Source organism: Pecten maximus, chromosome 14, assembly GCF_902652985.1.
Source record: "Pecten maximus chromosome 14, xPecMax1.1, whole genome shotgun sequence".
NCBI lineage: Eukaryota > Metazoa > Mollusca > Bivalvia > Pectinida > Pectinidae > Pecten > Pecten maximus.
Genome location: NC_047028.1, coordinates 38880328 through 38894471, shown reverse-complemented (window position 1 = coordinate 38894471; position 14144 = coordinate 38880328). Strand labels below are relative to the sequence as shown.

The 14144-nt window shown below is 34.6% G+C and overlaps 1 protein-coding gene across 2 annotated transcripts; it reads right to left on the bottom strand.

Moving 5' to 3' along the window:
* Positions 1–1686: 1686 nt before the first annotated feature.
* LOC117342041 lies at positions 1687–12060 on the bottom strand. 2 transcript variants are annotated; one of them, XM_033904004.1, is made up of 12 exons: positions 11756–12060; positions 11022–11130; positions 10562–10629; positions 10149–10324; positions 9713–9800; positions 9180–9304; positions 8357–8492; positions 7776–7904; positions 4406–6925; positions 3889–3975; positions 3366–3422; positions 1687–3018 (listed from the first exon to the last, which is right to left on the bottom strand). In XM_033904004.1, the coding sequence occupies exons 1-12, from the start codon at positions 11817–11819 to the stop codon at positions 2801–2803; spliced, it is 3777 nt and encodes a 1258-aa protein (XP_033759895.1). In that variant the 5' UTR covers positions 11820–12060; the 3' UTR covers positions 1687–2800. The 2 variants fall into 2 exon arrangements, with proteins under 2 accessions (XP_033759895.1, XP_033759896.1); XM_033904005.1 differs by lacking the exons at positions 10562–10629; positions 11756–12060 and having other exon boundaries at positions 11022–11131.
* Between the last annotated feature and the right edge of the window lie 2084 nt (positions 12061–14144).

The following is a 14144-nucleotide window of genomic DNA, read 5'->3' as shown; positions in this document are numbered from 1 at the left end:
GTTGGCACACAGTGTGTTAATACTAGACATCCATACCGAGGTACATGGAAAATACCTCACTTCAACTATCATTTGTTGGCACACAGTGTGTTAATACTAGACATCCATACCGAGGTACATGGAAAATACCTCACTTCAACTGTCATTAGTTGGCACACAGTGTGTTAATACTAGACATCCATACCGAGGTACATGGAAAATACCTCACTTCAACTATCATTAGTTGGCACACAGTGTGTTAATACTAGACATCCATACCGAGGTACATGGAAAATACCTCACTTCAACTGTCATTTGTTGGCACACAGTGTGTTAATACTAGACATCCATACCGAGGTCCGTGAAAAAATACCTCACTTCAACTGTCATTTGTTGACACACAGTGTGTTAATACTAGACATCCATACCGAGGTCCGTGAAAAAATACCTCACTTCAACTATCATTAGTTGGCACACAGTGTGTTAATACTAGACATCCATACCGAGGTCCGTGAAAAAATACCTCACTTCAACTATCATTAGTTGGCACACAGTGTGTTGATACTAGACATCCATACCGAGGTACGTGGAAAATACCTCACTTCAACTATCATTAGTTGGCACACAGTGTGTTGATACTAGACATCCATACCGAGGTACGTGGAAAATACCTCACTTCAACTGTCATTTGTTGGCACACAGTGTGTTGATACTAGACATCCATACCGAGGTACGTGGAAAAATACCTCACTTCAACTGTCATTTGTTGGCACACAGTGTTTTAATACTAGACACTCATATCGAGGTACGTAAAAATACCTCACATTAACGATCTTATGTTAGCACACAGTACTGGTTTTTACTGGACATCCCATACCGAGGTACATGGAAAAATACCTCACATTAACTGATCTTATGTTAGCACACAGTGTGTTAATACTAGACTCTCATATCGAGGTACGTAAAAATACCTCACATTAACGATCTTATGTTAGCACACAGTACTGGTTTTACTGGACACCCATACCGAGGTACATGAAAAATACCTCACTTTAACGATCTTATGTTAACACAGAGTGTTATATGTCTAGTATTTTCCTTGTATCAGTTGAACCATTAATATTATGCTAACAATGTTTGAAGCATATATAAAACAATTAGTTGCCTACCTGATGTTAGCGTGTATGTCAAGATAGGGCACTCATGGTGGTATTAATGTCATGAACTAATTAATCTAATCTACTTTCTACAATTTCTTTAGTTCAATGACAGTGGACCAGTAAGTTGACAAATGTGAGAAATTCCGGTGACAAGAACAGACAAGTCAAGACAAACGAACCTTTTCTTTGGTAAATGTACACGACACACCGCCTGGCCAAGGTGAACCGTACGTGCCCCCAAGTATTAAGTTCCAGTAAAAAGTGTATAATAAGGACACTTTTTTTTTCTTTGATGTAGGTCAAATTTCAAAATGTAGGTCACAGTGACTAACTTTTGGTACATGACTCACCGAGACTCCTAGGTGATACCATGTCACAGATAATAATCTGTTATTTTAAGTTCATATTATCATGATTTGCTTGAAACAGTGGGTTTCAGGTCCGCATCTGTGAAGCTATGTTTGATGTTTCCTCAGCTGCATACAGATTGAAGGTCAATAATAAAAATATAGATATTCAATATCAAATAAAACCATAACTCTTCATCAAACATTCTATGGGCTTTTATTTTCAACCTTAAAGTGAACAGATTTTTTCAAATGTGCAAGAGAAATAAGACAAGACTGACAAAAAAACTGTGATATCTATGCTTAATAACAAGTCGACTGATCAAAAAATCAAAATACCAGGAAATCTTGATGCCCTCTTGATTGTTTCCCTGTTGTTCTTTTTGTCAGCAGAATAAAGAAAAATGGAAACCAATGTGTGAAATGTAAAAAAAAATAGCTCTGATTAATAAGAACATACAAAAATTGTACTGAAAATCGAGTCTGTCTTCCGAGAAATACTAATAACAAACATTCATTAAATATCCAAGATGGCATCCAACGACCTTTTTGTTTTTCTTATTAGTCACAACACTGAAGGGCACTAGTAAAGACCCATTAAGTTAACTCCTACAGAAATAGCAGTTAAACAAGTATCGTTTATGGAAAGAAGACCCTCAATGACTGAAATTGTTGATTCATTAGTCATTAAGCAATAGAAAATGGACAATTCAAAAACATTATATATCTCCATCTGATCAAGGCTAAAACAAGCACAAAAACATGCCATTGTTATCAGTTTTTGTAAGAAATGATCAACATATTGATGTATTATTGTAGAAAACAAAACTTTTGAAAACTTTTTGAAAGAAACACATAACTATAATTCAGTATCTGAATTAAAAGATGTTCATACACTGATTTGGTAAGTCTGACAACCATGCATTGATAAAAATGACGATTAATCCATTAAGCTTAAACACAACTCGACAAATATCTAGTTTGCCAAAACATTAACTTAATACCAAAAAAGTGCATTTCACAAGTGTTAAACATTGCCAAAGCATCAAGCAAATCAAAATCAATTAGATTTAAAATTCTTTGTATTTGTTTATTTGCAAATTACCCATCGTAAATTTGTGTATTTTTGTGAACTCTTTCTTTAAATGCAACAAAATATTAAGTAAATCATGATGTTGGCTTTGATCTCTGATCATATATGCTCATTTTGTGAAAAAGTTAACAAGTGAAAAATACACACAACCCCAAACTCAAACTGTGACTTGACAACGAACTGTCATTTGAAAAAGTCAGTGACATCATTGGTCCATTTGATCAATGCTTTTTGATCAATGCTTTTGTTTTTTTCTTTTCATTCATTATCCAATTGTGCACAGTGTTCTTAACTTTCTTCCAATCTAAACCATTCAAACATTCTTCTTTTGCAATAGCATTGGTGCAATCTTTCAATTTTAATTCTTTTCGCATTACAATGTTGTCTTTAAACAATTGCTTCAAGCACGTAATCTGTTCAGCATTTAAGATGAGACGACCTGAAAGAAAAGACAATTTAAATTTAAATAGTCATCCCAATATAATGTAACATTAACGTTTTGTAAATTAACTATCACTTCAAACTGAGCTAATTAAATTAAGATCTGCTAAAAACGTCATCTGTAAATGTCTAACATTTAACTTGCCAACTGATATGAAAATTAAGCAAGTGTGCAAGATTAAAACAACTCCAAAACATGAACTACAAATGTATAAGGCAGTACAGTACATTTGTAACCAATCTGAGTTATTTTTGAAGAACAAATAACAAATACAGGTATCACTTTACAGTTAAGGGAGTTAAAATTATGAAACTCTGAACACAGGGACATGGGATATACCATACCTTTCCCTATGGAATGACTGGGCTTTGATTGAGTAGTAGAACTGGATCCGGATGCAACTGGAATCAAATTTGTATAAGGCATAAATGGAAATAACATTTCCTAGTATCGTAATTCGATGAAGAAGATATCCATGAAGATGTACCAAAGAATAAGATCGTAACGAGTTTGACAATATATACCCACCTCATGCCATTAATTAATTAAGTACATGATTGTCTTACGACATAAAAGGATAATTTCATGTCATTATGAAATAGCACCTGAAGTTTAATGAAAGATCCCAGAGGAATCATGGCATCCACTATCTCCAAAGAAGTAAAAGTTTAGTAACAGAAGATCAGACCGACAGATTTTGTATTATCTAAATGCAACAACCTAATTGAACAGATGAAAAGAATTAACCTAAAACAAGGAGGTCATAGCTAAAGTGAGTGTAACATCTTTAACAATACAAATAATTGCATGCAACAAGGTTTTACATAAAGCAGGTCCACAGATCTGGCACAAAAAATGTAATAGTACCTTGCTCCGAGCTATCAGAATCTCCAGGATCTGAATCTGAGGCTTCCTCCATATCTTCCCCATCCTCTTCATCATCTACAGCAACATCTGAAGTACATCACATAATTTGTATGACAAACTTTTCCGAAGAGTTGAATAAGCTATCCGATATTAACAAAATACCAAGCTCCAAAAAGCTTCAGCACTAAAGTAAACAAACAGTAAAGGTCTTGCAACAGTTGGTATGGACATGAAAACAAAGGATCTTTAATAAAACATTGTATATGATACCAAACTGCTTCATGCAAACTTTTGGAAATTTTCAACGACTTTTTTAATGTTATTTTTACGTAAATATTAAGCGATTGCATACAAAATTGACTCTAAATATAAATATCAAACAAGAATTAAACTAATGGTATTTAATTATGATTTGTTTTCAATTGTTAAGACCGGAAAATTTTGTTTACAAACTTTTATTTCTCTTCTTCAATATAGTATATATACACGACTATGTTTTTATGTTAGATCTGCTTACCATCGTCATTTAGAGTGACATCATCAAGAGTGCAAGAACTGTATTTACTGACGTCTCCAGAATCCAAAGCTAGTAGAAATTTCCCGAGTTTTGCCACTTGGATGGTAGATTCTGGCAATCTATAGAATGATCTATGAATTTCAATATCGTGACCCATGAATGTTGCCAGTTGTTCCAAATCTGTGCTTCCTAAGTTCATGATCTGACTGACAGTTGCAATGTGCTTTCTCAGTTTTGTTGAGGTTATATTTTCAATCTTTTCTACCCCACTCATTTTTGCATATTTCCTTAATGCATCTGATGCACGGATTGCTTTGTTCGAGCCATAGTTCATCCTTGCAAATATGAAAGGGTTATCTTTGCTGACTCCAACTTTCTCCCTAGCTTTGAGTAGCAAGTCAATCGCTTCTATCAGGTCTTTTGTAAGCAGCACTGGCACCTTACGACCCTTCTTACCACGAATTTCAACCCTTTGGAAAAGAGAGCACATTTTCTTTTCGACTGGTGTTAAGGAGTCCTCAATATCCTTGATGGGAGCATTGTTTCCACTCTTTTGCTGATAGGCCTCGATAGTTAGCCTCTCTGCTTCACCACCCCTCCTTCTATTAAACATTACAAGCTTTATCAGTGCAATTTCTGAGAGTTGAGAATACACATTCCTTTCCGGGTTTGAGTTTTCAATTCCATCACTCAATGAGGCAGATAGATCCTTTAATTTTTCCTTGACAAATTTTTGAAGTTTGGACACATCTTCTGTAAGAGGAAGGGGAGACGGCTTGTTCCATTTTCCTGCCTTCAGTGTTGTCAATGCAGCACTTGAAATGTCATTCGGCCACATTAATTCATGGACAGCAATGAAATCCTCTGCTTTTTTTCGTTTTTCCTCATTTTCTTCAATCAACCCATTTGCTTTTTTAATAGATCCACATTTCTTAAGGGAATATCCAAGTTTCAGAGCCAATGAAGGATTTCTGTATGTGTTGGTTTCCTCTTCATATCCACATAATTTTTGTGTACATCTGAGTGCAAGAGGAAAATGCTTGGGGTCAATTAGATCTTCAATGGTTGTTATTTCAGAATCTTCTTCTCTAATACAAATAAGCAGACGGGCCATCTCTCTCATCTTTTGTCCAATGTAGTTGTGCATATGTTCTAAATGACCATGCTTATTAAAAAGTTTTTCTCCAAGTTTGGTTATGATCCCATCATTTCTAGACACCAAAGATACTTGATCCCCTGACATTTTTGCCAGAATAGTGGTCTTAAAGCCCTCCGATACTTCTATTTCACATGGTAGCAGGTGAGTTGCTTTGCCGGAAACTTTTCTGTACTTCTTTCGATCTGAGGTTTTCCTGAACTTGCATACAGCATGATGTCTCCAGAGCTCGGTTTTCATAAAGAATGCTAAACAATACTCGCAAGGTAACATTTCGGATGCTGCTGTTTCCTCAGTCACATTTCTCCAAGGTACAAGTACTCCTTCCCCACTTTTTATCACTTCATAATTATGTTTATAGTCTCCAGCATTTCTAAGCTCCTCTAATGCCAGGGTTCTTTCCTTGGAGTGTAATGGAAAGCTCATAACTCGCTGGACCTGGCTTTCAGATATATGCTTTTTAGAGAAATAATGTTTTCTGATGTTTGTACTACCTTTGCCACAATACATACAGTAGTGCTGTTTGTCCCACTTTCTTTTTTTGCCATTATTGTGAGCCATTTGGACATTTATATCCGATTTCTGCTTCTTTTTTTCTTGAATGCCATTCAGAATTGGAAACACTTCTGAATTTGCATCAGAATCACTATCTGAAACTATGTCAACCATGCTATTCCTTTTCCCATCTCTATTCCTTTTTTCATCCTGGCCTTCAAAATCTGAATGATTGTTACTTTTGTCTCTCCTTTTTCTTTTCTTGCCTTTCAATCCAGTAATGACCTGTGCTTCCCTCTCTAAGTAGACTTCCTCAGCATCAGTGCTCTGGTCCTCCACATCTGATATAGGCTGGTACTCAGGATCCACATCACTGTTGTCTTCATAAACCCCAACATCCATCTCATCTGTTTCACCATTCTGCCCCTTCTTATCAGTAATGAGGTATTCATCTGATATAGGCTGGTAATGAGGATCCACATCACTGTTGTCTTCATAAACCCCAACATCCATCTCATCTGTTTCACCATTCTGCCCCTTCTTATCAGTAATGAGGTATTCATCTGATATAGGCTGGTAATGAGGATCCACATCACTGTTGTCTTCATAAACCCCAACATCCATCTCATCTGTTTCGCCATTCTGCCCCTTCTTATCAGTAATGAGGTATTCATCTGATATAGGCTGGTAATGAGGATCCACATCACTGTTGTCTTCATAAACCCCAACATCCATCTCATCTGTTTCGCCATTCTGCACCTTCTTATCAGTAATGAGGTATTCATCTAAATTTTGCACTTTATAGACCGTGATTGAGTCCAACAACCAGTCATGAGAAACTGTTTTTAATCCCTTTTTGATAGAGGTCACTGAAAGATGATAATGATACAGTTGCAAGATTGGTGTTAAGCACAAAATACATATACATACTAGAAGTCTGACATTGAGATCAAAATTGAAAGGAAGAGTAAATTTTGAAAAGACGGAGGCCAAGGAACTAGTCTTTTGAATGGCCTTATTAAAGACCATCCCCCACCCCTGAACAAATAAACATGTCAAGTTTCATCGAAATCTTAAAAGTTAGAAGAAAAACTGAAAAACTAAGATAAAGATAAAATAGGAATGTCTATAAGACATAAATGCCTCCTCCTTCAGATAAAACTAGTTCTGCAAAATTTCCTGAGACTTTCATATATTTTAATTTTGACCAATCACTTTTTAATGTTCATTATGAATTCTGTCATGGTATCATCCCTCCCACAAAGTTTCTTAAGAATCCACAAGATAGAAGAATAGTAATTAGAGGATATGTTTTCAGCAAATCAGAGGCCATGGCAGCCATCTTGGATGTTTGATCCGGAAAAAGAGGAAGGTACACGACATGACCTCATGCCCATTATTTATGTCAATCACATTGGTAGTTATTTAGATAAACTATATTTAAGCGGAAGGGGACGGGACAGGGGTCGCTGCGGAACAAGAAAGGAATGGCAGGGGGCATAAAACTGAAAGCTCCATGAAAGTAATTGAAACTTTATAATCTGATAATCTGTAGTGCTCTTAGTGTAGGACCCATATCCTAATCCCCTTCTCATTACACAACACACAAACTTACAGTTTACAAGCAGATATAAACATCTGTATTGATGGGCAAAGACATTACTTACTTACTTCACCCCATTTCAAGCTTTATAGCAAATAATGAGTACTGATGCTCACCTTGTGTCTGATCATAGTTAAATAACTCATCCACACATGCCACAGCAAGTTTCCGACTGTCAGATGTTAACTGTTTTGCAGGATCTAGCAAAGAACCGCCACACCCAGTCACTAGATCCTCAAGATCACCTGAAAGGCATTACATTTTGAATGTTAGATAATCCAACATATTTCATTTCCATGTCAACTAGAGTAGAAATCAACATGTATCCAGTAAGCCTGGGAGGTCATACATAGGAAATGCCACTGTTTTACAATGTCAACAGATATCTAATATTGACTGCCATGACTGCCTTAGTTACACAGTGCTACACCTCCATCCCAAGGGCCTTTGAAACAAACCTTGTGCATGTATACCCTTAATTATAATTAATACAATTGCAAGCTACGTTTTACATTAGATTTATATATATTTCAGCATGAAGTGAAAAACCAAAATTCAATTACAGATAGAGATATAATAAGCTGTGTGTTTATAACTAATTAGTCAGTTCATCTTAAACAATAAAATCGGAAATAATAATAACATGTAGCTAAAAATGTCTGTAAATATAAATGAACATTTAATAAGCAATATACACCTTTTGATATATAATTTGCTTTTCCAAAGCAGAATACTTCATAGCCTTTCAAAAGTGGTGATTCTGTCAAACGTGACTTTCTGGGCCCATAGTGTATTTTATTAGTGACCATATCTCCTATCACTTCAAAGTCCTCCTGCAAAAAAACAAACGCACATCTATTCAGCAATGATATATCAATTTAAAACCCAACTTGATATGGCTTGATGTCGGTCTACAACAGTTTTGTTTTCAGATCAAAACTCTCAAACCGAGATAATAAGATACAGTTTAATCAGGTTAAAGATCCCGCTGTGTATTATGACGAAAGAAAAAAATATATATATGTAGTTGTGGAATGGCTGAAATTAATCCAAGATGGCTTCATCATATTGATGTTGTTGTTTTTTTCTAGTCAATCTTTAATCTGCTACTGCACATCTTCAACAAAAGAGATCCTACATAAAATTTTGAGATGATCAACTGTACCAAGGATGTATGACATACGAAGAGCAATTTGAACTATCCACCATCTGGTGATGGATAGCAATGTATCTGGGTTATACATTATAGTGAACTCAATATCAAAATTGTATGCCCACTCATAAATTATATTTGGTATTACAAAAGTTCAAGATGCTGTTAGATATTCTGCATATTACATTATGATTGCAAAATCTTCCTAGGCAGCTTTTAATTTTCCATGTTGTCTTTTGCAAGCATTATTTTGATTGTTCAAATTTTTTCACAATTATGTATTTCTCACTAGTGAAAAGCATCACTTCAAAAAATTGAATAGTTTTCAATAGTTTACTAGTAAACATGTAATAACATGGCTTTTTACCTCTGGTAAAAGATGACCGGAAGACACACTGTCCAATATCCACTGGTAATCAAGGACCCAGCAATTTTTACATATACCTTTGAAAAACTTCAGGGAACGGTCACACATACGGCTTCCGACAGGATCTGCAAACACGCAACATGAATATTTACTTTTCAAAAAACTATGATAACAAATCACAACTGTCCAAATTCAAGAGGGGCATCTGTAAAGAGATTCTAATTTTTCTTAAATCAACAATGCACAATGAACTAGGGACAATTTGGATTAAAAAGTGGAACTTTCATTTGAAATTTCAAGAATAAAGCAATAATAGTTATATCCCCTCCACGATATGTTATTTTTGGAGTTAGTTTCATGTTAAATAAGTGTCCTTGTCACAAATAACATCATAGTATTACAGAATTTATCATATTTATATTACCATAAATGTTGTGTTATATAGCAAAAAAGTTGTTACTGCACGATTACAATTTATAAATTATCATTACAATCATTCAGAAAGATATCATATACCCAATGTAACAACGTACCAGTCTTCATTACAACATGTGTGATGTCTTGGCTAAAGCTATGGCTGTACTGTATTTTTCTTTTGCAGCAAAACTTTATGATATTTTTCTGAAAAAAACATACATGTATATAGAAAGACTATAAAAATGTTAGTGTGAACACAGTGTGGGGGTAAACACATCAACTGACTCCAAAGCTTAATGATTTTGGGGCATTGTCATGTTGCTTACTGTAAAACAAATTTTAGTCTGAATTTTTTAAAATTTACTCAAATGGAACTTTATTCTAGTTTTCCCACTTTGAACTCTCTTTTCGCTTTTAAGCCAAAGTCTAAATTTTAAAACCAAACTTTTTCCTGGATTTAATTTTTAGTACACATAACGTAAAAAGGTGAACTGATAAATACCCTCATTAACATCAATATAAACATCTATTTAGTGTCAAGCGATTCCATACCTCTTCATTATGATTCATTCCACTAAAACATATGACCATAGCTGAGGATCCCATCTGAGACGTTGTGTCCTTATCTGTCTGTGTCTGAGTGTCTGGTTTGGACTTCTCAATGAATATCCCTTTTGCCCACTCATAGTCACTTAGAAATGCATTTTGAAACTTCGGTTTTACTTTTTCTGAAGAAAAAAAAAAAAAAAAGATATGTCATAATGTTTTCTTCTTTACTTTTGCGATGTGGAATATACATTTATTGCAAAACATACCTTTAAAACATACTGCAAGATGCGATTAACATTAAAAACTTTTCTGCAATTATTCACATAACAATAAACTGTAAAATAGAGTAACAGACCAAATACTTTATGTCACAAATATCTTAAAATTGTATGCTTAATTGACAAATCTACACATACTTTCAATCTTGTTCATCTCTGTTTCATCCAGATGAAACGGTTTAATGTTCTTCTTACTCAAAGTGAATCTGCAAGGTAAAAGTGTTACTATAGACAAAATTTTGAATTACAAAATTATATGATATATAGATGTCAAATTATGGTTTTTGAATACACATATAAAACACAGCAGAGGCATCATAGCTGTTACAGAAAACCACATGCATGGATGTCAGCCAGAGCAAATGTATTTCAAGAAGTCAGAACTATCTGTACATAATTCATCTGCTGACTGTCATTTTATACTGTACTGTGACTGTTGCAGATGGGAAAGATTGGGAGTTCCTTTCCACAGCAGCCAGAGTTAATTATACCAAGCAACCCTGACCGTCATTAATTATTGGCATACCCTTATTAGGTCAGATATGGTATGTGAATCAACAAGGCAACTCTAACATAACTACCTATAAATTATACTTACTCATCATTATCACTTTTAAAGTAGACAGTGATGTTGTCACCAGAAAGCCTGGTGACAATACCGGGCCAACCATTTGGGTAACCTTTCATATTGGCACATACCACATCTCCTGAAATATTACAAATGAGAATGTCATTCATTTACTATGCATGTGAAATTTAACAAAATAACAAAGTAGAGAAAACTTTGATCCCTAATCTTTACCTTATAAGAGTTGTAATACATGCACATGTGAAATACTTGAGTACTGTTTTGTATAAATTTAATTGTTAATAATATGGGAATGCTCGAGACAATATACAATATCACACATGTACTTATAGTAGAAAAAAATCTCAACAAATGAGACCAAGTATACAAAGCAGGTACTGTAAAATGTGAATGATGTGGAAGTGAAAATATATATAGGGATCAAATTTAAAGATTCTTTTTTCATCGAATCTGGCAGATAATAATGATTGTGTATCTTCACTACTTATAACCTTGTTATAATTAATGAAAACACTGAGCTGTATAAATTTGCTAATATAATTCAAAATTCCATTCAGCAAGTGACAATTATAGGAACTTGCAATCAATTGTTAGTGATGCAAAGTAAAATCAACATCTGCAAATATGGATTGGTTAATATCATTGTAAAATGATCGATTTGTGTATGTCTCAGTCTCTGACATAGTTTTGTTTTTAAGGAAATTAGGAATGTTCATAAGATTCTCCTAAATCCTGATACCTACCAATTTTATACAAATTTACTGCAGCGAGCTCCTCTCTTGGAGTCCTCTTCTTTCTCCTTAACATCTAATAAATTAATATTTAAAATGCAGATATCATTTTCAAGTGTAGAAATACATAATACAAAACATTACAAACAAACACATAATTGTATAAGATATTATTTATGGATGAATACAGAAGAGAATGGCATCTCAAGTTTTGTCATACATAAGGCAATTATATAAATAACAAAATGAAATCTAAACAAGAAATATCTTTAAAAAAGATAAACGGCATAGTTTTAATGCTGGTGGTTATAATGTAAAACTACTGGTGAAATAAATTAACGAACTACATGTACAATGTAATTAATAAATACGCAGTTTCAGCACGGATAACACAATTATATCAGTTTGAATCATTTTGGTGATAATAAGACTGCAAATGTGTCATTTGAATAGATGCATCCACTTATTCAGCTTGCATTCAATTTAGAAGGGACATCACGGTAAAAACGTTGCAATTTTCACTGAATGTACGCGTTTTGTTCCTTTCCAGTTATGTTTCTGTGCTGTTCCAATGTTCACAGTCAATCCCTATGTCCAGCTGGACCACTCGATTTAGTTGGGAATCCCCCTCTAAATTTAGCGCGGAAATTATTTTTATATCATTACGTGACTGTTTTGAAATCATGGCAACACAAACACACGATAGTTAACAAGGCGATATCTATATTCCATCTGGGTTAGTTGGATAACGATATTATACACAGTTCTGTAAATATTACGGCACACATATTTATGTGTAAATAAGTGTAAACACTGTTCATATAGTATAGTGACAGTAGCGATGTACTGGTACAGACTGTATAAATATTACAGAGTTTGTGGAACTATTACCGAGTTTGTGTTAATATTACTGAGTTTGTGACTTTGTGTGAAAATTACCGAGTTTGTGTAAATATTACCAAGATTATCATGACCTACTATCAAACAATCAAGCAGAATACGAGCGGCGTCCGTATTACTGTTGTTTTCATGTTTGAACTGTTACAATCTATTGTACTGCTTCCCAAGTTTAATTCTAGGATTGTGTTTGACCCATTTTCCTATTATTCTCTTCATTGCGGAAGCTGTTATCGTTTTCAACCCCAGTCGATTCACATTGGAAGCCATTTTTGTTTCCATGTGTTTTAGTTTGTTGTGCGCATGCGTTTATCGTATATGTCACAAAATTTGCATATTCAGAGTGATAACATTTTAATAATTGATGATTCATGTTTTTATGTACATACATCATCAAATTCGAATGATCAAATTGATCATTGTTCAGAAGGTTATTTTTTAAAAATATGTACCCAATAATATGATAAAAAATACAAAATAAATATTGGTTTACCGTGAGGTCCCTTTAACTTTGTTTCGTTTTTAACTGTTTATCTGCATTTTGCATTGACCGCTACATTGACCAATCACATACTTCATCTTGACCAGAACGCCACCTGTCGCGTCATATCCGGGGCAAAAGAAAATTAGACGGCTATGCCGAAAAAAATTTAAAGGCAATATTTATCAAAGAAAAACTGATTTTTTTATGAATTTTGTATGATATTGTGAGAACTTTTTTAATGGCTTTCTCAGTGATCGACGTTCTGCCTCAACATTTTACGTCACGGTAAAAGTTCGTCACGATGCAGTACGATATTATTACTTTGGGATGCAATAAACTATTTTCTACCCGGAAGTATTTAGATGCTTACCAAACGAGCATATATTTACACATCTGTATTTCAAGCCAATGTTGCAACAGTATTGAACAAATTTTAGCATTGTTTCAACGTTAAAGAAATGGACAATATAATCGCCGTAATCTTCTGTATAATCCAGTCTTTTGAAAGAACAGTACTGTAGGCTTGTCACGAACTCTTTAAATTGCCAAAATTTGACATATCCGATTGCTTGTTTTGCAGACGACGCTCTTTCAGCCATGTTTTTAACAAAATGTTTAAATACCCCATGAAACCAGTAAGTTATCAATCATAAACACTCACCTCAGCCTTGTCCAGCTATATGCTTACTGCGTTGATACGAAAATGAGGTTCACACGAAAAGGCGCGAGGATGTACATAATGTATCATGGTGACTTCCGAAAGTAATTTTGGCGGGAATTACATAGTGTGTGTGTATACGGTGACTGTGGTCTCATCGATACACCCTACGTGGCTACACACTGTGTGTTGACTTACCAGCGTTGTTGTGAGGTATCCCCTAAAATTTCGTCTGCGCACTCAGATTAGAGTTTGAAAGAACATGATGAGGTAATGAAAGCGAGGTAACGGGAAAAAGTACCTCGCTTTTTTTTTGTTACCTCGTTTCGTGGTTGTGTACTCAGGGTCGGTACCTCGCTTTG